The sequence below is a fragment of the Suncus etruscus genome, chromosome 15 (assembly GCF_024139225.1).
Source record: "Suncus etruscus isolate mSunEtr1 chromosome 15, mSunEtr1.pri.cur, whole genome shotgun sequence".
Lineage (NCBI taxonomy): Eukaryota > Metazoa > Chordata > Mammalia > Eulipotyphla > Soricidae > Suncus > Suncus etruscus.
Window position 1 is genome coordinate 87761733 of NC_064862.1, and position 24220 is coordinate 87785952.

Here is a 24220-nt window from a genome sequence, read left to right on the forward strand (position 1 = left end):
CCGGCCGCCGTGTCTGCGCAGGCGCCCGCGCAGGCGCGCGAGGGCCTCCCGTTGGCGGCGGCGGCGGTTGGCGGCGGGGGCGCGCGCATGCGCGAGCGGAAGCCGCCGCGGCGACGGGTGGGCGGGGCGGGCGCCGCGCCTGCGCGCTGCTGCCCGGCGACGCCATTTTGTGCGAGACCCGCTCCAGCGGCCGCCGGCGCCGGGGGGCAGCGGCAGCCCGAGCGAGCGGCGGCGCGGGCGGCCCGGCATGGCGGAGGCGGCGGCGGCGGCGGCGCCCGGCGACGCGGCCGCCCTCAGCCCCGGCGCCCCCGAGCCCGGCACGCGGCGCCTCAGCGACCTGCGGGTGATCGACCTGCGGGCCGAGCTCAAGAAGCGCAACCTGGACGCGGGCGGCAACAAGAGCGTCCTCCTCGAGCGCCTGCGGAAGGTGCCGTGCCGCCGTCCCGGGCCGCCCTCCCCGCCGCTCGCACCCCGGGGGGACCCGCGCCCCGGCCCGGGACGCCCGCGGTGACCTTGCCGAGCGTCGCCTCGGAGTCGGGGGACCGCCCCGAAAAGCGACCCCAGAACTCTGCACACGGGCCCCGCCCCCGGCCTGGGCTGGACCGGCCCCCGGAACCCCCCTCCAGGCTTGCCTGCCTGCCTTTCCTCTCCCGCCACCGCTCCAGACGGGGAGACACGGAGGGGGACCCCCCTAACCCCCTTTGCACATAGACACACGAGCAGACACGCACATAGTCCCAGGCACACCAGTTCCCGGGCTCCCCTCCTCTGCTTTGGGGAGCCTGTTGGCAGCACCCGCTGCCAACCCGGGTCTCCGGGTCTCCGGCCCCGATGACAACTGCTGGGCCCCAGAGGGATCCCCCACATCCTGGGTTTCAAGACCTCCAGGAATGGGGATGGGATCTACCCGTGCCCCCCCCCCAAAGAGGGAGCCTTTGTGTGTGTGTATATATATATATATGTGTGACTGTCCCCTGCCCCGTGGAGCTGGGGTCCTCGCAGAGCACAGCGCGGGTGCTGCCCCTGGGCATCAATCAGTCACTCAGGCACTGACCTCAACCTCTCCCCGCCCTGCCCAGGCGCTGAAGGAAGAAGGGCTGGATCCGGATGACATGGGAATCGCCTTGGAAGTGTCGGGCAGGAGGATGACCAAGAGATGTGTGAAAGGTACCACCCGCCGGCCCCTTCCCTTTCCCGATGGATGGGGACGGGTTTACCTGCCTTCACTTTACATAGGTCGTGCCGTGGGTCTTGGGTTTGGGGAGAACCTTGTTCTCTCACCCTGTCCTCCGACCCAATGTTTGAGCCCTGACACCCTCTGTGGTCCCCTGAGTATATCCAGGACCTATATCCCTCAGCCCAGAGCCAGGAGAGGTACATCTCTGAACACAAAGATGAGACCCCTGAAAGCAGACTGGGAGCAATCCTAAACATTGCTAATTTTGACCCAAAACTAAATTAAATAAAAAAAGCAGACACACAGAGGACCACTGTTTCTGCGGGAGGAAAATTGTTAGGGCACCTGCAGGCCTCTCTCTCTTCAGCCCTGAGGTGATATGTTCGGGTGTGGAAGGCAAATCCTTGGCTGGAAGTGGCATTTCTGGCCTCTGACCCAGACCCAGCAGGTTAGATGCTCTGCAGCATTAAAAGTTGTTCAGCTGGGGACAGAGCAATAGCACAGCGATAGGGCATTTGCCTTGCATGTAGCTGACCGGGGCCAACCTGGGTTTGAGCCCCAGCATCCTATAGGATCCCCCAAGACAGGAGCAATTTCTGAGCGAAAGCCAGGAGTAACCCCTGGGCACCACCAGGTATGGAGCCCAGGCACCTCATATACTGGGCAGGCACCCAGATCTCTGAGCCTCCTCTCCTGTCCCAGTGTGTTGGCTCTTGTCTGCAGGAAATACTCAGGACAGCTCTGGGATCCCCACTGACTGCTCCCGGTTCTGGGCACCCTGATGCAATGACTTGGCTCCTTTCCTCCCCCCCCCCCCAAAGAAGCGGCCTTGAAACCCAAACCACCACCCACCACCCCTTCCCACCCCACTGTAGAGCAGCCTAGACTCCAGCCCTCTGTTGTCAAGACCCCACACACACACACACCGTGGGCTTGAGCCTCCCTGGATTGCCCAGGATTCTGAGTTCAGTATGTGGTGGAAGTGCCTGGGGGAGCCATGTGCTGCCAGGTTGCCATGTACACTGTCACCCTGACCTCAGCCACTGTGAGGATTTTTTAAAAATTGCGACACATCCTCCCAGGGTATGGAATTTATCTTTGTAAATCGTGCGTGGCATAGCAGTAGAGTACCCGCTATCTTTCAAGGGTGGCTGTCAGCACTAACTGATGCCGCCCCCTGCTTACCCCAGCCCCCCTAGAGCATCTATCTTGAACTTGCTTTTGCTGCACAACTGTGCAGTTTATGACCTGTTGGGTTGTCACTTGGTTCACTGCGCTTGAGGAGTCAAGGGTTTTGTGCACGTGTTTATGGATGTACGTATGTGAGGAAGAGAAAGAATACCGTTGTTTTGGGCTCAGACTGGCACTGCTCAGGGGACCCCACGGGGTCCAGGATCAAACCCTAGCCTCCTGCACAAAACCAGTGCCCTGGCCCTGTTGTCCCGTTCTTTCTGAGATTCGCTTGGTGTTATTTTTGGAAGCCTGTGACTCTTAAGTCTTGGGAACCTGCTATCCTTGTCATTTCGTACATTCTAGGAGCCACTTGCCCCATCTCCTTGTTTTTTTGACAGTATGTGGCAGAGGGCCTCCATCCTCAGGAAAGGTCTGGATCCAGGCTGCTTGGAAAACAAAGAACTGTTGACCGTTCCCTTTGGTCTTGTCTCCCCTCTTCTGGCTTTCCTGTAACTGGCAGCTGGGGAGTTCAGGCACATATTGTGCATATGGCCTTTGGAGTCTGGTTGTGCGAGAATTCAGTTTGATTTTTGTGTGTTTGTTTGTTTGGTGCCAGGAATCGAACCCACCTCAAGGCAGGAGCTGCCTCAAAGGCTTTGCTGTCGTTCGCTGCTCAGCGTTAAGTGCTGGCAACTTAAAGTCAGGAAAGCTCAGGGCACAGGAGCCTCGAGATAGGCCTTCCACATAGAGGAATTGAGGTTCCTGTCTTCAACTCACAAATCCTGGTTTTGGACGCCTGAGAAGTAAATGCCTCCAGCCTTGACAGTTTGGGGCCCACCCAACAGTGCTTAGAGATCACTCCTAAGAATGCTGGGGGTTTCTAGCTTACAAAGAACCAAACCTACGCCTCCGTGGCATAAAGCAGCTGTTCCACCTATTTGAACAGCTCCCCAGCCTCCCATTACCTCTGTCCCTGTCAGGGGCCGGCTGAACATGCTCAGGGCTCACTCCGGACTCTGCCTGGGAACTCTGGAGCTGGGATTCAGCTGGGCCTCTGGCTGGTGAAGGAGCCCTGCGTGCAGTGACCCGTCTCTCTCCCCACTCTCCTTTGCTTATTTATTTAGTTGGATTGGGGACCAGACTTGGTGGTGCTCAGGTTTTAGTCTTGTCTCTACATTCTAGAAGTGCTCCTGGTGGGCTCGGGGAGACTTGACAGGGTGCTGGGAATTGAGCCTGGGTCAGCCATGTGGAAGGCCAGCACCCTTTCTAGTTGGCCACCACTTATTTTTTTCTGGAGACTTACTTGCTATACAGTGATGTGATTTTGAGCTCTTCAGCTGCCTCTAGGTTATTTTCAGGGTCCACTTGAGAGAAAACGAATTATTTTTGTAACTTTGAATCTTGTTTTTTTTATTATTTGGGGGCCACACCCTGCGGTACACAGGTTCCTCCTGGCTCTGCAATCAGAAATCACTCCTGGCAGTCTCGGGTCCATATAGGATGCCAGGGAATCGAACCTGGGACATCTGCATGCTAGGCAATTTTGCCTTTCTCGCTGTGTTATTGCTCCAGCCCCCAGACAAAACAAATCAGATGCTAAAAGAACAAGGTCACATCATTTTCATGGCCCAGTTACAGAGCCCACACACCCCCGCTGTTGTTATCTGTCATTGTGCCGAGGCGAATGATAAGACCACTAGAACCTATTCATGAGCTGATGGCATGATTCTTCTACAATTAGGCCCCAAGACAGAGGAAGAAGGCACAGAAGATAACGGCCTGGAAGAAGACTCCAGAGACGGGCAGGTATGTGGCCTCCTGGAGCCAGTGGCCGCCAGCCTGGGTGTTACTGAGCCTGGTAGCTGGCACAGCTCCTTCCTAACACAGGAGGACATGGACACAGGCCTGGAGAGCCTTCAGGGCCTCGACATGATGGACGTGAGCGTGCTGGAGGAGACGGACGTAGAGAACAGCAGTGCACCCGACTTCGGGGAGGATGGCACAGACAGTATCCTTGGCTCCCTGTGCGACAGCAAAGAGTTCATGGCCGCGCAGCTCAGGGAGCTTCCCACCCAGCTCACGGAGAATGCTGTAGGTAACTTGGACCCGGGCTGGGGCCCGGTTAACCATGAGGCAGGGCACACACCCATTCTCCTTTCAGGAGCACCCAGTCAGGGCTGAGAGAGAGAATGGAGAGACCTCACCCCAGTTCTACCCTGAGCCCAAATTGGGTCCCCCAGGTGGTACCAGGTGTGTCCCCAAAATAAATAGAGTAATAATAAGGAATAATAAATAATAATAAAAATAAGTAAATAGAGGCTCAGCAGGAGTGAGAGAGATGGTGCAGTGAGCAGGTAAGTCCCTGAGGTGGGGTAGGCCCTCAACACTGAAAGGCAGTGGGTTCTGTCATGGGCCCAATGATTGCAGCTGAGAGTGGAGGGCCTGGGGAGCCGGGCCAGTCCTGATTCGGGTGGCAAATGTCTCACGTGCATACACGGCAGACCCCTGCCATGCCCACCCTTGTTTGAGAGGCACCGTCAACCTGGTGTGCATTGTAGGTGTACAGTGGAGGCCACGCCTGTCATTCCTAACCACCCCCAGTTTGCTCTGCCTCTTGTCCTCATTTCATTGAGGGGTGGAATTAGGCCACACCTCATGGTGCTTTGAGAGCTACTCCCAGTCCTGCTCAGGGGACCATGCAGGGCAAGCGCCTTAGACCTCACGCTACCTCTAGAACGCTCGATTTTGCAGTAGATCCTTCTTTGGTGGCTGTCTTAGACTTGATGGATGTCTTGTTTTAGCTGAGTTTTTGTCTTTTGGGGCCACACCCCAGTGATGATCAGGGGCTACTGTCTCCCACATAGGAATCACTCCTGGTGGGATATGGGGACCAGTGGGATGTCGGGAATCGATCCCTGGCCACCCGCATGCAAGGCAAGCATCCTCCCCATTTTCCTATTGCTCTGGCCCCTGATGAAAGTTTGAGATTTCTGGATTTGCTATGGTTGAGCCATTTTAGGCCAGTGGTGACTTTGTGAAGCCCTTATGGAGCTGAGCTGAGCAAGGTGCCTTCCTGGAACAGAAAGCAAAGCCCTTGTTTGCCTTGTGCTCTAGTTTAGTCATACCTACTCCCAATTCTGTGCTGAGAGGTTCATTCCTGGTGGTGCGGTGGGGACCTTGCCATGCGTTTTCCAGATTGAAACTGGTCCCCCAGCATGCAGCCAGCTCTGATCTGGTTCAGGGAACTCCCAGGGCCCGAAACATCAGTTGTTAAAGGGCAATCCCAGAAGTGAGGGCTGGGGCAGTTCAAGGCATTGAGCAGTCTTGGCAGGCAACAGGTCAGGTTCGAGTTGAATGTGATCACCAGCGCTTGAGCGTAGAGCTAATAGTGGCCCACAAACTCCCCCCCCCCCAAAAAAAAAAAAAAGAAACTATTGAGCAACTTCATGGCCGACTCGTGCTTTCCATGGGCATTATTTCCAGAGAAGCAGATCCAGAAAGAGAAGGAACCACTGGGAAAGATAAATTTTGGTACCTCAGTTGGAAAAACTAGACCCTAGGGGCAGTAAAACAGCTCAGCAGAAGCTGACTAGAGGTAGTTTGTTGTTTCTGTGTCAGAGATCTGGTTTTGACCCCCAGCACTGTTGCATGGTTCCCCTGCCCCAGCACAGCACCAGTAGTGGCTCCCAAGGAACACCAATGGTTCTCACCTCAAAACCTAAACAAAGATAGGAACAGGCCCATAGGGCCAGAGATATATTACAGGGTTGAGGGTGCTTCCTGGCACCAGCCTGGCGTCACCCCCGGCCCCACACTGTACCCCTGGGCACTGCTGGTCGGGAGTCACCGCCCCACCCCACCCCAGACAAGCCAACACTTGCCCTGCTTGCAGCTGTCCCTGGTAGCACCTACCGGGCCCGGAATGAGCACTGCCAGGGGCAAGTAGGCACTGAGCCCCGCTGGGTATGAGAGATTGCACAGGCCTGTACCCCTACCCCACCCTCACCCCACGGGCTAGTGGGTTAGTGTTAACTTGGATTAACAGTGCAAAGTAGGGAGTTCCTAACGGGGAGAGTGCCCTCAAGACAGGCAGTAGCATGCTGCTACTAGGACTTGTGCTTGGGGTATTTCTGACAATGGTGGAGCAGAGCACGCTTCACCCATCTGTCTGCTTCCGGTGAAGCAACCCCCGTCAGACGGGCAGGTCTGGGGCGAGGGGCTCACTGAGAACCCCAGGAAGAGGAGACGGGGTGCCACCCAGGACACTCCTGGTGCCGGCAACTCCGCTGACCCTTCGACTCGTCTTGCAGGTGGACGGAGAGAACTTCGAGAACACTTTGGACGCTTCGTCGATGGACTTCAAGGTATCTTCGGTAAGTCCCTGTTTGTTGGCGCACTGCTGGCACTGGGCCTGAGTCTTCCTCCCCATGCTGTTCCCCCGAGAGACACTGACTGCGTGGCTGGGTCTGCAGTTGGTTTTGGAGAAACGGTTTCCCCTTCCCTGTGTAGTGGTGTCCCGATGATCCGGCTTGTGCCTGGTAGCCATGGTCCGGCTGTGAGCTGGTCGAGCACCTGCTGTTCCTGGTGCCTGCATGTGTGCTTGTCTGGTGCTGGTGGCACTGGGACCTGACTCGCTCAGGAGATGCGTGGGCATCTTAGACGGGCTCCACCCCACCCCAGCTACTGAGACCAGACATACTCCATGTAGTGGGCCAGAAACCGATCTGCCCACCCAGCGGGTGCAAGCTGTCTTTGAACCGCACCAGTCTCCGCTGAGTTACTGGGCATGAGACTCAGTAGTCCAAGCATTGGGTGTGTGTCAGCTGGGGACGGTCGCCGGGTCTTCCCACGTGCTGTCTGTGGATTTTCTTGTGTTTTGTTGTTTTTGTTTCTAACTAGGACATTGAAGAACCTCTATTGGAGCCAGGTACTGACCAGAGAAATGCAACAATATGGTTTGGACCTTTTCTGGCTCTTTATTATTCCTGTTTCTCTCCATCCTTTCCTCACCCCCTATGGCTTCTCGCTTGCGCGCTCTCTCTCTTTTTCTCTCTCCCTCTCTCTCTGTTTCCCTCTCCCTCTCTCTCTCCCTCTCTCTCTCCCTCTCCTTCTCTCCCTCTCTCTCCTAAGTAAGCTGTGTTATGATCTCATAAGTGATTTCGCTGCTGGACAGTCCAGATGGTACTAGGATCAGAGATTGGAAACCCTTTCATAACCCCAGCTCTGCGCAAGTGCATTGTGCAGGGTGAGGGGAAGCAGATAGGCTCAGGCTGCGCCTCTGCCCATGGAGAGGGGGCCATTCCCCGCCCCACCCCACCCCACGTCCACACTTGCTCGCTTGTGTTTCTGCACATGAACAGGTGTCTCCAGCTAGTTGACTGCAGGCTGCACAGGCAAGAGATGGTGGCTTGTCAGGGCCCGTAGCACCCCCCCATACCCCCAAGAAGTATCTGGACAACTGGAGAGGAAACAAGCATTTCTGGGGACCGTGGGTCCCACCTCTCGACGTCCCCCCTCCGGAATGCGCCTCCCGTCCCACCGGCGGAAGAGCTTCTGGATGCCACGTTGGACTGGTCAGGTCAGACGCCAATCAAGGCCCTTGGGAAGTGGCTCTCACCGCCCAGTGCGGGCATTGGCTTCTATCCGCATCTTGAACCTTGGGAAACAAGAGAACTGAAGACGCGGCCTGGAAGGCAAATGCCGCGAAGACATGTCCAAAGCAGCCACAGGGTTGTGGGGTGGGAATCTGGGGTTAGGGGGACCAATTTCCATTGCACGTAGCAGGGAGTGTCTAGTGAGAGCCTGTCCGTGGGTTTTCCAATCTCTGTGTAGCTAGCCGTTCTCTGGGTGGCAGGCAATGAGCGGGCAGCCGTGCCCGAGACGCACTTGTGATTGCTTGATTTTCCCTGGTCATTAAACCTTGTGCCATTCTATTCCTGTTAAATCCGTAGAAAATGAGAAAATACTCGGCATTTTGGGGGAAACTTGTAAATCTGAGCCAGTAAAAGAAGAAGGTTTCGAGCTGGAGCCGCCATTGGCGCAGGACACGAGTAGCATGGGGCCAGACAGAAAGCTGGCGGAGGAAGAGGACCTTTTTGGCAGCGGCCATCCGGAGGAGGGTGACTTAGATGTGGCCAGCGAGTCCCCGGCACACGCTCAGTGGAGCAAGGCAGACACCCTGTTAGCGGTAGTGAAAAGGGAGCCCGTGGAGACAGGCGAAGGCGGAGGCGACAGCCCGGACTGTGAGCCTGCGCTAGGGCTAGAGAAGCCAGTTGAGGCCCAGAGTAGTAAAGCCTCAGAGCCCGCGGAGGCCTCTAGCGAGGCGGCGGCAGAAGCGGCCCGGGAAGCCTCAAGCCCAGAGCCCAGAGATAGCAAAGAAGACGTGAAGAAGTTTGCTTTTGACGCTTGTAATGAAGGCCCTCCGGCTGCTAAAGAGTCCTCAGCCAGTGAGGGCGCTGAGCCGAACACGAGGTTTGTCTCTTCTCAGTTCTAGACCAAACGCTATCTCCTTTTCATGGGTCGGTTAATGACACGCATAAGCTGTTTGTTTTCGGCAAAATTGGCCCGCCAGCCTCGGGAGATTGTAGTTTTACTGCTAAGGAATGAATGTTTTATTTCTCTGTGTATGTATGTATATGTTTGTTTAATTTTTTAAGGGGTGATTTGATTCCTTGCTCTTAACCAAACCAACTGGTTGTGTTCCTAAATCGATAAGTGTCCCCTCAGCTAAATCGAATTGCCGTTTATGAATCTGACATTGTCCATTGTGGGCTCAGATGTTCAATATCGGCTTGCAGAGGTGTCCACTAAATTTGTATCTCAGGCTAATTTTTTTTTTCTGGTAGATATTCAGTGTTAGCACATGTCAGTCTTTGAACATAGTACTAGTCACTCTGTGTATTCCCAGTTTGAATAATATTAACTTTTGTCTCTAGCTCTTTTAAGGAAGAAAAAGATATAAAGCCAATCATTAAAGATGAAAAAGGTATGACTTTAACTTAAGTGCCAGGGAGCCCCGGGGGGCCCCTTTTTGGAGGGAGGGAGGAGCCCGAGTTCTGTTTGTTTCCTTACTGAAAGCCTGACCATAGTGGTTTGGGTCTCGTAGGACAGGTTCGTTTTTTTGTTAGTAAGACCCTTTCCTGAGGCTCAGTGAGAGAGGACCACCAGTGTGATAGCACAGCAGGGAGGCGCTTGCCTTTGCATGCGGCCCACCCAGGTTTGATCCCTGGCATCCCATATGGTCCCCGAGACTGCTAGGAGTAAGCCCTGAGCACTGCTGGGTGTGGCCTGAAAACCCAAAGAAATAGATGGGCCCGTTATAATTATTAATTATAGAGTCCTTGAACAGGTACAGCAAGTAAGGTGCTTGCCTTGTATGAACTCCTGGGCACTGCTGGTGGTGACCCAAAAACCAGTTCCCCGAAAAAATTACAGGCCAGTAAGAGATAGTGGCTGAGGAAGGCACTTTACCTGAACGAAGCTGGCTTGGGTTTGATCCCAAGCACTGTATAGGGTCCCGCACCCCAACTTGTGCACTAAACCATTCCCTGTCCTCTAAGAAAAGTTAAGGGTGAGAGGAAGTCGCCCCAGGAAAGGATGCTCAAGTGTGGTCAAGAGTTAGGGCTGCCCAGTTCCCGTGTGCTGAGTTCCTGGTCTCCAGAACCCGGGCTTGCCCCAGGACAGCGCATTGCGGTCCTTGGATGCCTGTGTAGTGCCCAGTGGGAGAGGCTGCTCTCTTGGCTGAGAACTGAGCCTGGAAAGGGGCACCCTGCTACCCCCAAGGGCTGCAGGGGCATCAGTTGGTCTGAAGCCCCCTGCTCCCTGTGACTATGTTTTTCCCACCCCACAGGCCGCACAAGCAGTAGTTCAAGCCGGAATCTGTGGGTCAGCGGATTGTCATCCACCACACGAGCCACGGATCTGAAGAACCTTTTCAGCAAATACGGAAAGGTGGGCTCACCAACCCTCCTCCCGGGCAGCTCCCTTCGGACTGTGCTTGTTTCCCTAGTGGGATTTTCTGGGTAGAGCAAAAGAAGCTGACAGTGGGCAGCGGGTAAGGCACTTGCCCCGTGTGCAGCCGGACTGGGTGGCGTGTAAAGTCCCCCCAGGGAGCCAGGAGAAAGCCCTGAACCTGATGTTTGTTAAGTACCTGCATTGCTGGGCCAGGCCAAGTCTGGGTTTCTGGTTCCCTCTAACTCTTCTTTGCATCAGAAGCTGAGCTGGGCTATGTGTGGCTCAAGACTGCTGTGCTCTACTGGGAGCCTCCCCGAAAACCTGGTTGTGGCTGACGGGGTCTCCTGCTGGATATAGCCCCAACCCCCCCTCTAAGCAAACTACTCCATTCCTCACCCCTGGCCCCATTCCTCACTTTCCTTTGGTGAATCTGAGCTCCCTCCACATGTGGCCCCTCATCCTCCAATTCTCTTACAGTGCAGGACCTAGGGAGTCAGTTCTGTGTCATTGACCCCAGTTTGGAGAGCTCATTCTTTAGGGTGCCAGGGTCCCACATCTTGGTGCTTCTTGCAGAGTCCCGGACCTTCTGCAGATCGGCTGCACTGCCTCTGCCTGTCCCCACCACTGCCTGCAGCAGAGTATCAGCACCCTCAGATTCTGGCCACCCCATCACTCCTCTAAGCCTTGTCTGCTGTCATCTTTATTAGATGCCCCCACTCCCTACAGCATCCTAACCAGGCCCCTACTCTGCCTTCAGCATCTGCCCACTGACCCCTTCCACCTTCACTCACTTGCCTGTCTGCTCATTACATCCCCAGCTCCCCTGACTTTCTTCCCTAGAGTAGGGGGCTCCCACTGGCTTGCTAGATCAGTCGTACATGGGTGCCCAACCCTGGGACTTGCCCTTACCATGCTGGTCCATCCACTTGCCCTCTGTGGCCCCAAGCTTGTCAGGAACTCCCTAGGGTACTGGCTCCTCCTGAGTTTGCTCAACTTCTTGACATCAGGTCAAGGGAGTGTTCTAGGGGACCCTGAGGTTGGACCCAGAACTCAGCTGATACCCCATGCTAGGTGTGGCCTGCCCTTCAGTCTTAGGCTCGTTCTGGGGAAAGGGCATGCTCGTGCTGGGGAAGTCAGACCCTGGGGGAGGCTAGGGTGACTGCAGTGTCTGAAGTCTGTCTCAGCCCTTTGAGCAGCCCCTCAGCCTGGTTCTCGCTTCGGACTGGGGTTCCTCCACTTGCCTGTGAGCCAGCCAGGATCACCCCCTTTTCCCCACTCTCATGGGGCTGGAGGAGGCTGAGCTGACATCCAGGCTCCATCCTATCACTCGCTCCTAGCTTCACTGAACCAGTGGGCTCACTTGGAGTCGTGGTGTTCAGGGGAAGAACGTTGGGTTCTTAGTTTAGTGTTGGGGGGGGGGGGCACACCTGCTGTGCTTAGGGCTGCTCTTGCATGTGTGCAGCATCAGCAATGGAACCCGGGTCAGCCGCATGCGAGGCAGGTGGCCGAGCACTCTTTTTTTTTTTTTTTTTTTTTTTTTTGGTTTTTGGGCCACACCCGGCATTGCTCAGGGGTTACTCCTGGCTGTCTGCTCAGAAATAGCTCCTGGCAGGCATGGGGGACCATATGGGACACCGGGATTCGAACCAACCACCTTTGGTCCTGGATCGGCTGCTTGCAAGGCAAACGTCGCTGTGCTATCTCTCCTGGCCGAGCACTCTATGGTTAGGTCCTCCACTTGACCATCCCCAGCAGTAGCTGTTGTTTTGGAGCCAGATGCACTCGATCCGCTGCCTGACCAAGTAGGGGCACCAAACAGCTCCCCAAAGCTCAAGGCTGGTGGCAACGGTGCTGCCCATTCCTGGGCATCTACAGGGCTGATGGGGCGGATGGTCCTGAACCTGGTGCTCTTTCTCTTGAAGGTTGTCGGGGCCAAAGTGGTGACTAATGCCCGCAGTCCAGGGGCTCGATGCTATGGATTTGTTACCATGTCCACCTCCGAGGAGGCCACCAAGTGCATCAGCCATTTGCACAGAACAGAGTTGCATGGAAGAATGATCTCCGTGGAGAAGGTGGGTGAGCGGCAGGCCCTGACCCAGCCTGACCTGACCCAACCGGACCCGACCTGACCTGACCCGCTTCCCTCTGGTGCCTTTGCAGGCCAAAAACGAGCCTGTGGGGAAGAAGCTGGCCGACAGGAAGGAGTGTGAGGTGAAGAAGGAGAAGGTGTCTAGTGCTGACAGGCATCACCCAGTGGAGGTCAAAGTGGAAAAGTAATGCACTTCTGGGAACCCTTCCCTGTCCTGGATCTTAGGAGTGGAGGGCTCGGGAGGGGGGCATGGGACAGACCTTTTGGGGTTAGTGTGCTCGCCTGTGTGCTTCTGATCTGTCCCCGGCCCCCCTTGAGAAAAGAACACAGTGCAGTAGGGCAGGGAGGTAGTATGAAGGGCTGGAGCACAGGCTCTGCGTGTAGGGACCCCAGGTTTGCTCCCCAGCACCACACGGTTCCCCGATGCCAGCCTATGGGGGAGACCCCCACATGCAAGGCAGACTGGAGAATCTTGAGCGGCTTCTGGATATCCAGGGCCAGGGAGGCAGCCCAGTGGGGTGTCATCTCCAGCACCCAGAGATGCGAGGTGTCACCTCTCAGGCTTATTGTGTGGTGGTTGTTCATGGGGTACCTGTGCCCTGTGTAACAGGTGGCATCTTGAATCAAGAAGTTGGCGCAGGCCTGTCAAGCAGGTGGCGGTGGTATTGCCAGAGAGATCAGGAGTGTGCAGGTGTGCCAGCCTGTATGTATCCCTTCTTGCTGGAACAAGTCACAGACTGTATGTTGCCACCATGACTGAGTTTGTTTTTGTCTGTAAGGCCCTTGTGGGTCAGAGCGAGTCATGGGTTAAAGCACTTGCCGTAACTTGGTCCAGGCCCTACTACTACATAGTGTTCTCAGAAGGGGAACTGTTTGGTGTCCTAGTTTTTCTACTCTGGTGGTGCCTTTTGCTACTACATAGTGTTCTCAGAAGGGGAACTGTTTGGTGTCCTGGTTTTTCTACTCTGGTGGTGCCTTTTGGTCCTGTTTCTGTGAGGGTTGTGGAATGAACAGGCTTTCGTCCACCACGATGCTAGTTGTGGGCTGGCTCCCTCAGCTCCTACAGGATTCTGTGAAGGATCTGTGGCCTGTACAGGCCCTCCTGGGGCTGCTAGGCCGAGCAGAGTTCAACAGGGTTTCCCCCAGAACTTCCCTAGGAGGCTGGGCTGTCAGCTTTGTTCAGGACCTGAAGAGAAGGTACAAGCAGGTACAGTGCTTTTCTTGCACTCTCATTACACCACCTGGCCTTAATCCCCAGGCCTCATAGGGTCCCCCAAAGAGTGATCCTTGAACCAAGAGCCAGGAGTAGCCCTTGAGCATCGCCAAATGGACCCACAACAAACCCCAGAGTTCCTGAGGGTTCCTTGGCTGAGCCCAGGTTTTGCATGAGGAGGCTCCAGGCCCGGCCTGAGCCTGTGACTATATGTGGCTCTGAAGCTAGCAGGTTTGTTCCTACAGCACTTTCTTTTTTTTTTTTTTGGTTTTGTTTTTGTTTTTGGGCCACACCCGGTGTTGCTCAGGGGTTACTCCTGGCTGTCTGCTCAGAAATAGCTCCTGGCAGGCACGGGGGACCATATGGGACACCGGGATTCGAACCAACCACTTTTGGTCCTGGATCGGCTGCTTGCAAGGCAAACGCCCCTGTGCTATCTCTCCAGGCCCCCTACAGCACTTTCTGTCTCATATCTCGGTGGAATGGTTTCTGGGATCTCTAGAGGTTGTCCTCAGTAGCTGGCGAGGTGCCCATGGATGGTCCTGTATGTGGCCAGCCCCATCCTTCGCTCAGTGTCTGAATCCCTGCCCACCTCCTTACCTAGTGCAGAGGTTCTGTTGGGGGTCAGTGTTGAGGGGAAGTGGTAATGGGGTGCCCCCTTGTGGCAGCCCTAGGACAGGACTGAAATCTTAGCCCAGCTTGGTCTTCTGGGACCCAAGGCCTGGTGGTGCATTTTCCAAGTTTGTAATTCAGTCAGTTTTTAAGGACAGGAGCAGAGGATAGAGAAGGCCCAGCTGTTGTGAGTGGCCCCTTCTCCCTCCCAAGCACTGCCATTGTGGCCCCAAAACTAAATAAAAGGGATGTGTGGGAGACAAATGGGCATGGCCTTGACTTCTAGCAGGACTCTAGTGAAAGTGCCCCAGGCTCAGAGAGTGCTTGATCCCCACCCTACCTCCTCTGTTCCTCTTCTGCTGCCCAGGCTCAGACAGTTCTTGCTCACCTCCTCTCCTGGCTACCCCGTGCTTGGTCTGCTTAATCCCTTGTACATCTGCCGACCAGGTTCCCGTGGCAGCGCCTACACTGTCAGGGTCCGTCCGTCCGCCCCCCCCCCCCACTCTGATCTCTGCTGGGAACAGGCTCGTGTCCGATCTCCACGGTTACTCTCCCCACATCAATAAGAAACATGGGGGGTAGGGCCTGAGAGATGGCATTGAAGGTAAGGCGTTTGCCTTTCATGCAGAAGGTCGGTGGTTCAAATCCTGGCATCCCATATGGTCCCCCTAGCCTGCCGGGGCCAATTTCTGAGTGTAACCCCTGAGCGCTGCTGGGTGTGTCCCAAAAACAACAACAACAACAACAAAAACATGGGGGCCAAAAACTACGAATGGGGGCCGGAGAGATAGCAGGGAGGTAAGGCGTTTGCCTTGCATGCAGAAGGACGGTGGTTTGAATCCCGGCATCCCATATGGTCCCCGAGCCTGCTGGGGCCAAAGTATAGAACCAGGAGTAGCCCCTGAGCACTACCGGGTATGCCCAAAAATTAAAATATATATATATATATATATTTGGCAGCTAAGACGCTGTCTGGCATTGCCCACAGTCTGCCAGGGCTCCATCCCAGAGTACACTGCCAGTTGGGGGCCAGGAGCAAAAACGAAAATGTCTTTGCTTTCCCACAAGTTTTTTTTTTTTTTTTTTTTTTTTGGTTTTTGGGCCACACCCTGTGACGCTCAGGGGTTACTCCTGGCTATGCGCTCAGAAGTCGCTCCTGGCTTGGGGGACCATATGGGACGCCGGGGGATCGAACCGCGGTCCGTCCTAGGCTAGCGCAGGCAAGGCAGGCACCTTACCTCCAGCGCCACCGCCCGGCCCCGCTTTCCCACAAGTTTAAGCATTGGTGTCTTCTCCACTCACATGTCTGTCTCAGTCCAGTGTGTTGAGCATTGGGGATACAATCCCCAGCCCCTCATGGGATCATGTAGCCTCCTTTGTCTTGGCTTGGGGCCTCTTCTTGATTGGATTTGGGGTACCTTCTGTTTTGGCCTGGGAGTCACTTTTCACAGTGGTCAGGGGAGTGATTCAGATATGCCTTTCAGCCCTCGAGTTTTTTGCTGGCCCAGGCGGGTTTTTTCCAGGAATCCACCCTGCTGCCGGGGGTCCCAGTGATGTGCAGGGCATTGGGGGAGGCAAGTTCTGAGGCATCCTCTCCATGGCCTCCTGTAACTGACCAGGGAGACATCCATGTTGGTTGGAGGGGCTCGTGTCTCATTTTGCTTTTCTCCAGGACCGTGATTAAGAAAGAGGAGAAGATGGAGAAGAGGGAGGAGAAGCAGCCTGAGGACATTAAAAAGGAAGAAAAAGATGAAGACGAGCTGAAAGAGGGGTCCCCCAACCGCGCCCGCATCACTAAATCAGGTGATGAGTGTTCAGTGCTCATGTGGCAAGGGGGGGCTTTCCAAGGCCTAGTGCTCACCGCCAGTATTCAGGTATTATTATCTTAGAGGAACAGCCCCCCAGGATGAAACTGCTTCTGCAGGACGCTTCCAGCCGGGCGCGTAATGTTCCTTGCTGGCTCCACAGTCAGTGTGCGCTTTCCCCAGCTTGGCAGGACCGAGAGCGACGCTCGCCAGAGTGTTGTGCCCAGTTCTGATATGCCCAGAACTGATGCTGTTCTGCAGGCGTCACCAGGCCCCTGCGCTGTTGCTCCTGCCCACGCCTGTCGGGCTCTGTCCCTGAGGAGTGGTTTGAGATAACTAAGATTGCTTTGGGGCTGGAAATTAAGCTGGAAGGGCCAGGGCGTGTGGTTCACAGAGGAGCTGGACCTTAGGCCTGGCTCTTAGTCCTAGGCCCAACCTTGGGTGCCTCCACATCACTGGGGAAGCCCCTCAACAAAAGATAAAAAAAAAACACTTGCACCTATTCCCTCCTCCCCCCCCCCCCCAAAAAAAAAAAAAGAAAGAAACCAAAGCTGCCATCTGGAGCATTGGAATTCAGTACAGCGTGTTACAGCTTAAGCATTTGGGCTAATTCACCAGCCAGTCTCCCGAGGAACATGTTTTCAGAACGTTCCTCAAGTACTGCAAATCTCTCTAAATCAGTAATTAGGCCTTCGGTGAGAGCCTGCCTAGGGGACCAGCGAGGGCAGAGGGGGTGGGGAGCACTGATGACAGACACGGACACCCTTTGTGTGCTCCTGCTGCAGTCACAGCCCAGGGCCCCAGAGAGCCCTGTGGGTAGGCAGGTGGGCGGGCTGGGCAGCTGGGCAGGGCCTGGAGCTCTGCCCCCTTTGGCCCCACTTCCAACTTCACCGGCCTCTGCCTTTCTTCCTGAAGGCAGCCGAGGAATGGAGCGGACTGTGGTCATGGACAAATCAAAAGGCGAGCCGGTCATCAGCGTGAAGACCACCAGCAGGTCCAAAGACAGAGTAAGTTTGGTGTTTGCACCTGCCTGGCATGAGGACAAGGTCTTAGGCCTCTCGGAGTTGGAGAGAAAGGAAGAAAGCACAAGAGTGGTAATGCACTTGCCTTGCTCCTCAGCACCCCATACAGTCTTCCCAAGCACTGCCATAAGCCACCACTGAGCAGGGCCAGGAGTAAGCCCAGAGTACCCCGGCTGTGCACACGTGCCCACCCCCAAAATAGTATAATAAAAAGGGTGACTTCTTTGAAGTACTCCAAAGGTACTCCGAGTCCCCCTGTGCCCTCTATGGTGGCTGTCGTGCAGAGGGACACACTTGCCCCTAGGCTCGTCCTCTAGGGAGAGAGAAAACCAGGCCCTGGTTCCCTGGGCCAAGACCCTGCCAGGAGCTGCATTCCTGGGCTGGGCACTAGATGGCGCCCTGGACACAGTGTATCCCATTTCTGTCGCCCCATCCTGAAAGTATCCCTTCCGCTGCTGCCCCTCTTGTTAATGAGGAGAGTGTTTGGTGTCATTGGCATACAGCTTTGCCTTTCAGGAGTGTTCCCTACACGAGCTTGTTCCAAAGACATCTCCCCAGCCCCTTCCTTCCCTGGAGCTTGGGGGTTGATGCTGTTAGCAGGAGGGCATGTAGGCCCCTGCAAGGCCCCCATCTCTTTTTTTTTGGGGGGGGGGGGGCCCACACCCGCCAGCGCTCAGGGGTTACTCCTGGCTCTGGACTCAAATCTTTCCTGATTTGGGACCATATGGGATGCCAGGGATTGAACCTGCATCCATCCTGGTTCAGCCGTATACAAAGCAAATGCCCTACCACTGTGCTGCCACTCTGGCCCCAAGCCCCCAGCTCTTGGGAGGCCCTTGGACAGGATGCTGTGGTGGCAGCCCCATGAGTGGCCTGGGCTATCTTGAGTCTGGGGCTAACTCTGGAGGGGGAGTGCCAGAGTCATGCCCACAACCTTCAGTTCCTGATCCAGAGGCAGGACTTAGGTCTGATCAATCCCAAGGTGCTAGGGTCCCGTGGGCAGTTCCAGGTGTGCATATTTGGGGCTTCTACGTCCCTTTTGCTTCTGCATCGCCTGTGACTTTAGTTTTTAGGGGGTTTTGATTTGGGGGCCACGCCCAGCAGGGCTCAGGGCTGCATTCAAGGATCATTCCTGGTGGGACTGAGGGGTGCTGCAGGGTGCTGGGGATGGCGGTCAGGTGAGCAAGTGCAAGGCCAGCGGCCCCCACCGGGCCAGCCGCCTTGGGTCCTTGGGTAACAGTTGGTGCCCGGCCCCCTTTACTCAGCAGAGTTCCCAGAGTCGGGACCGCAAGTCAGGGAGCAAGGAGAAGAGGGACATCCTGTCCTTCGACAAGATCAAGGAACAGCGTGAGCGGGAGCGCCAGCGGCAGCGTGAGCGAGACATTCGGGAGGCTGAGCGGCGGCGGTAAGCCCGTGGCTGGATCAGGGCATTCCCCATAACCACTTTCCCCGAACCCGCCACCCCACCCCACCAGCATGTTTCCAGGCCCCGCCTTTCTGTGGCCACCCCGACCCTCAACCCTTGCAGCTGGGGCAGTGCAGGCAAGTGTCCCGACCACCTGCCCGCAGGGAGCGCGAGCAGTGGGTACTAGAGCTGCGGCTGGAGCGCAAGAAGAACTCGCGGCTGCAGCGGGAGCGCGAGATGCTTGAGTGGCACCGCGAGCAGCTGGAGCAGGAGCGGGCCGAGCGCGAGCGACTGCAGCGGGAGCGGCTGCGGGTGGAGCGTGAGCTGCGCAAGGAGCAGGAGCGCATCCACCGCGAACGCGAAGAGCTGCGGCGCCAGCAGGAGCAGCTGCGCTACGAGCAGGAACGGCGGCCAGCCGTGCGCAGGCCCTATGACGAGCGCTACGACGAGCGGTATGCCCGACAGCCACTCTGGGGCAGGTGGGCGGACATACAGCAGCCCTAGCTGCAGGGAAAGAGCTAGCTTCCAGTCTGGCTGCTCGGAAAGTAGGTTGCTTGGGCTCCCACCTCTCCCAGCGCCCTAATGGACACTGGCAGGAGTCTGGCTCAGGAGAATTTGGACTCGTGAAGACTTGGAGGCAGCCGCGTGTGCCCCGCGGCTTTGATGCCCTGTCGAAGGCTCCTGGCAGCTTCCACCTAAGCCTGGCATATGGTTGGGGAGGTTCCTGGCAGTTTGGGGGCACAGATCCATCTAATCAAAGCTGCAATGAGAGGCCAAAGCAATAGCATAAGTGGGTAGGGCATTTGCCTGGCACGTGGCCAACCCGGGACTGACCCAGATTCAATTCCCAGCATCCTACAGGATCTTCCGAGCTTGTCAGGAGGGATTTTTTTTTTGGGGGGGGGGGGGTCACACTGGCAGCGCTTAGGGGTTACTCTTGGCTCTATGCTCAGAAATCACTCCTGGCAGGCCCAGGGGACCATATGGGATGCCAGGATTCAAACTGTTGTCCTTCTGCATGCAAGGCAAATGCCCTACCTCCATGCTATCTTTCTGGCACTCGGGAGGGATTTTTTGAGAGCACAGAGACAGGAGGAACCACTGAGCCACCACTAGGTGTGGCCCAAAATTAAAATACAAAGTCGATGGGATTATTTGGAAATGAGTCCCTGGAACACTGCCCATGGTCCTGCCGAGAGCTGCCCACCCTTTCACCCCTTTCCTTTCTTCCACCCCTCCTCCCTAAGAGAACAGTGCCCCATTTTCCTACCGCAATCTAGGCGCGATGATGCCTACTGGCCGGAGAGCAAGCGCGTGGCCATGGAGGACCGGTACCGGCCCAGCTTCTCACGGCCCAACCACCACGACTTCCACGACTTTGACCACCGCGACCATGGCCAGTACCAGGAGCACTCAGCTGACAGGTCCGTGCTCCCGGGGTGTGTGCATGTTGGGGTGCCCATCCCACTCAGCCCACGTCATACGCGCTGTCTGTCTGCTTTTGCAGAAGGGAAGGCTCGCGGTCCATGATGCCCGAGCGAGACGGGCAGGTGAGTGCCACACAATCATCCCAGCTCCTGTATCTGGGGCTGCAGCTTGGTTATCATTTCCTCTCATGATAAGTGCCAGTGCAGGTTCCGTGAATGCTCCCAAATACCCTACAGCACCCTCATGCAGCTCGAGTGGACAGAGGCACAGACAGGCTCTGGTTGGGTGTGCTGGGCTGACAGCGGGGGAAGCTGAGTGCCGCCTGCCCTGTTCTTCCCAGCAGTACTCGGATGACCGCCACAGCCATGGGGGACCTGAGCGCCACAGCCGGGACTCCCGGGATGCCTGGGGGGGCTACAAGCGCATGAGCGAGGGCCGAGGGCCCCCCCATCCACCCAGGTGAGCCCTATTTCCATCACTCTGTGAGGGACTTCAGTGCATGATCAAGCCTGGGCCCATTAGCACAGACCCCACAGGACCCCCACTGCCCACCTGACTCAGAACCCCAGACATTCCTGGAGCCGGGTTCAAAGGTCATTCTGTGCTACTGCTCTGTGTTGGCCACCGTGAGCCATGTGGGGGCCCCTGGCCCGAGCAAGTGCAGCAACTGTGCCTGGGGTTGGCTCTTTCGGGGCACCCCAGACAGTGCAGCCCCTGCTTCTTTGCTCAGGGGTGCACGTGAATGGGCGGACCACAGGGAAAGGCTCGATGAGCACCAGGAGCGCTCCTGGCCTGGTGCTCTGGACTCAGGCACGTCGGGCCGTGACCATGGCAGGTGGCAAGGTCAGAGACCAGTGGCACTCCCAGAAGGGTGGGGTCCCCCAAGTTCTGGCTGCCCCAGAAAGACCACAGCAACCTCTGCTTCTCTTACAGGCGGTGAGAGGGGCATGTCTGGGCCTGCGGGCCCTGGACACATAGCGAACCGTGGTGGCCTGTCAGGGTAAGGCGGCACCACAGTGTCCTATCTGCTGCTATCAGCTAAGCCGGGTGGGGCCTGAGTGGCTCGGGGGTCTCCGGGCGTAGGGACCAAGCACCGCCTTTGTTCCAGGCGCGGCGGCTTTGCTCAGGGTGGGCACTCGCAGGGCCCCGTGGTGCCCAGCGGTGGCCCGGAAGGCGGAGGACTGGCTGGCCAGGACCGGGGCAGCCGAGGCCCACACCCTCACCCATACCCCCACTTCACCCGTCGCTACTAAGCCCCACCCAAGCTATGTGAGCCAGCAGGGGCACTTCGGACTCAGAGCTTTCCAGAAACAGGCGCCGCCGTTGTGCGTGGCGCAGTACGATGTGAATTGACCTTCTTTCTAAATAAACATGTTCTCCGGCCACTTCTAAGACACGGCTGTTAACAGGCATTCCATTTTCCATTAATAAACGTTTACGGTTCTCACACGCCTATGTCATGACTACCAGTGGGGGCAAGCCCCCCCCCCCCCCCCCCGGCTGGGTTTCAGAATGACATCTGGGATCTAACTAGGTGCCCCACAGGGGCCTAGGGAGCCTCTTGGGAACCGGGGGCAAGTCACTTAACCCATTCTGTGGGGTGGTGGGGCAGCCTGCTGCTTGGGGGTGTGACTCAACGTCCAGCGAAACTCCATGACGCCCCTCCACTTCCATCCCACAGTTGCTCAGCCTACATGAGCCACACAGGTTTCAGTGAGATCTCCCCTGGGACTATCTCCACGGAGAGCACTCAGCAGGCAGGATCCCCCATTCATTCCACACTCTGCCAGTGTCCCCCCCTCCCCAGCACTACCCACTGGGGCCCATCAACTGTACTGGGTGAGGCCTGAGTAGCCTGTCAATAAGCCTGTGGATCTAGAACCTTCTGGTTGTCCCCATAGCGGGTGAAGAGGAAAGCCAGCCCATCCCAAAGGGGCCCAGAAATCGTAGGTGGCAGGGGAGACCAGCCAGGGCTGGTGAACCTGGCTGAAGCCCTGGCCCAGACTGGCACACAGAGAGTTAACCTAGTGTCACCTGCTGGGAACCTCCACTGCCTATATCCTGTAACTAGGACAACCCCCCACAGGCACCCCAACAATCCACATCCACTGTGCCCGCTGGGCCATTTCAATTGAGAAGAGTCATCTGAACACTTCATCTAGGCACGGGAGCAGCCTCAGAGCCCATTTGTCTAGTCAAAATGCTCCCCAAAAATAGGGTGCACCCACCCCTTTACCAACTGTAGTCTAGAAATGGGTCCAGGCTCCCTGGTTTGGGAGAGCAGCCAAGAGTCGGCTTCCATGGGAAGGACAGATTTGAAGAACTAGTAGTGGAGATGGGGGTGTGTGTGTGTGTGCTTGCCTTGTGCATGGCCAACCTGGGTTCAGTCTCCAGCATCTCATAGGGTCCCCTGAGCACCATCAGGAGTAAATTCCTGAGTGCAGAGCCAGGAGTAACCCCTACTTAGGCACAGCCAGTTGTGGCCCCATCAAAAAGAACAAACAGAACATAGCCACAGAAAGATGTCTGGGAGTGCCCCTGGCTCAGCCTGTGTGCTCAACCCACTGAGCACTGAGCTTCCTTCAGCCCCCCAGCCCCAGCCCTCTCGAGCTGTGTGTCATGGGGCTAGTGACTCACCCTCTCTGAAATCCTCCACATGCTCCTTTTTCCAATATCAGGACAGAGACACGGTTCCCAGGTACCTAGGAGCGTGTGCGGGCAGCCAAGGCATGTCCAAACCCAAGTGGCATGAAACAACACTTTCACGGTTTGGAGCCCAGAAATCCTGAACTCTAGCCTATCTGGGGGGTTGGTTGGTTCTTTCAAGAGAGAGAAAATTGGACTCCCAGCTTCCTCCAGCTTCTGGAACTTACCAGCGTTTGTTTCATGGTTCCTGGCCCCCTTCCTCAGTCTCTGAAATTCTCACCACGGCATCTTAGTGAGTCCTTTTCCAGAGGAAGAAAAAGCAAAGGAAAAAGGGACATTTTCTTGTATGTGGGGAGCTAGAGAGAGGACAGAGAAAAAAAGCACCTGCTTTGCATGCAGCTCAGCTGAGTTCGATCCCTAGCATCCCCTGTCAGGAGCGATTTCTGAGCGCAGAACCAGGAGGAACCCCTGAGCACTTGCCGGGTATGGCTCCCAAACGAAAACTGTTTTCAATAGTGGTTGCCTTTTGGCGCAATACCACGCTTGAACAGCAGGTGGCAGGCATGGCCTACTGAGGTAGATGGACAATGTACAGGTTTGGACGTGTGCAGTAGTAAGGCTGAAAATCAAACCTGGGGCAGCAAAGCCAGCATCCTTCCTACACGCTGAACTATCACGTCAGCCCCTAAAAGACTATCCCCTTGGGCAGAGGCCTCGCCGGGACTGGGGTGCTAGGAGGGTTGAGGTAACATACTCATGACCAATTCAGGTAGAAGAGTTTAAATCTCTGCTACTACCTTCCCCAACTGAGTGACTCTGAACCCTTAAGTTTATTCACATATTAGAATAAGCAGAGAGGGGTCTGGAGCAATATAGCACAGCGATGGGGGCGGGTGCTTGCCTCTCATGCAGTCAACCCGGGTTTGATCTTCGGCATCCCATAAGGTTCCCTGAAGCATCACCAGAGCACCACTAGATGTAGACTATATAGATATATATAATAAAGGGGTCCGAGGGATAGCACAGCAGGGAGGGCATTTGCCTTGTGTGCTGCCAACCCAGGTTCGATCCCTGGCATCCTATAGGGTCCCCGAGCATGTCAGGAGTGATTTCTGAGCACAGAGCCAGGAGTAACACCTGTGCACTGCCAGATGTGGCCCCAAAACCAAAATAATAAAAATAACAATATAATAAAGGGGTCTGAGCACGGTGCGGAGGATGCTTGCCTTGTAAGCAGCTAACCTGCTTCCTATCCCTGGGTACCACACAACATTTTCCCCCAACCCCAACACTGACAGGAGTGATTCCTGAGCACAGAGCCCTGAGCCCCCCCCCCCCAAAAAAAAAACAAAAAAACCTCAAACCCAGAACAAAAAAATTCCTCCTGCAAGTGTTTTTTTTTTTCCACTTGGAGATGGGCGAGGGGAAATCTCTCTCCAGGCTCCATTTCCATCCTGCCCATAATCTATAAAGTTGCATTAGCAATTTTTAAAACAAGGGGCCCCCCACGGACACTCTGCTGGGTTAAGTGCTAGAAGCCGCCGGCGGGTGTCTTTAGAATCAACTTCTTGTCCAGCTAATCTACCAACCAGCTGCACAGAGGCCGGTGCCCCCCTTTTACACACACACCCCGCACCGGGCCAGCCAACCGAAACCTCACCTTAGCGCAGGGAGGATTCTGGAAAGAAGCATTGAAG

At 56.1% G+C, this 24220-nt stretch overlaps 1 protein-coding gene across 2 annotated transcripts; it reads left to right on the forward strand.

Annotated features, from left to right (window-relative positions):
* Positions 1 to 231: 231 nt before the first annotated feature.
* SAFB2 (scaffold attachment factor B2) lies at positions 232 to 21324 on the forward strand. 2 transcript variants are annotated; one of them, XM_049788046.1, is made up of 21 exons: positions 232 to 427; positions 1080 to 1167; positions 4092 to 4156; positions 4238 to 4441; positions 6661 to 6723; positions 7250 to 7277; positions 8302 to 8821; positions 9286 to 9335; positions 10200 to 10300; positions 12226 to 12375; positions 12464 to 12576; positions 15890 to 16020; positions 16938 to 17029; positions 18310 to 18449; positions 18614 to 18901; positions 19730 to 19873; positions 19957 to 19999; positions 20218 to 20336; positions 20608 to 20720; positions 20811 to 20877; positions 20986 to 21324. In XM_049788046.1, the coding sequence occupies exons 1-21, from the start codon at positions 248 to 250 to the stop codon at positions 21128 to 21130; spliced, it is 2844 nt and encodes a 947-aa protein (XP_049644003.1). In that variant the 5' UTR covers positions 232 to 247; the 3' UTR covers positions 21131 to 21324. The 2 variants fall into 2 exon arrangements, with proteins under 2 accessions (XP_049644003.1, XP_049644004.1); XM_049788047.1 differs by having other exon boundaries at positions 20221 to 20336.
* Positions 21325 to 24220: the final 2896 nt, after the last annotated feature.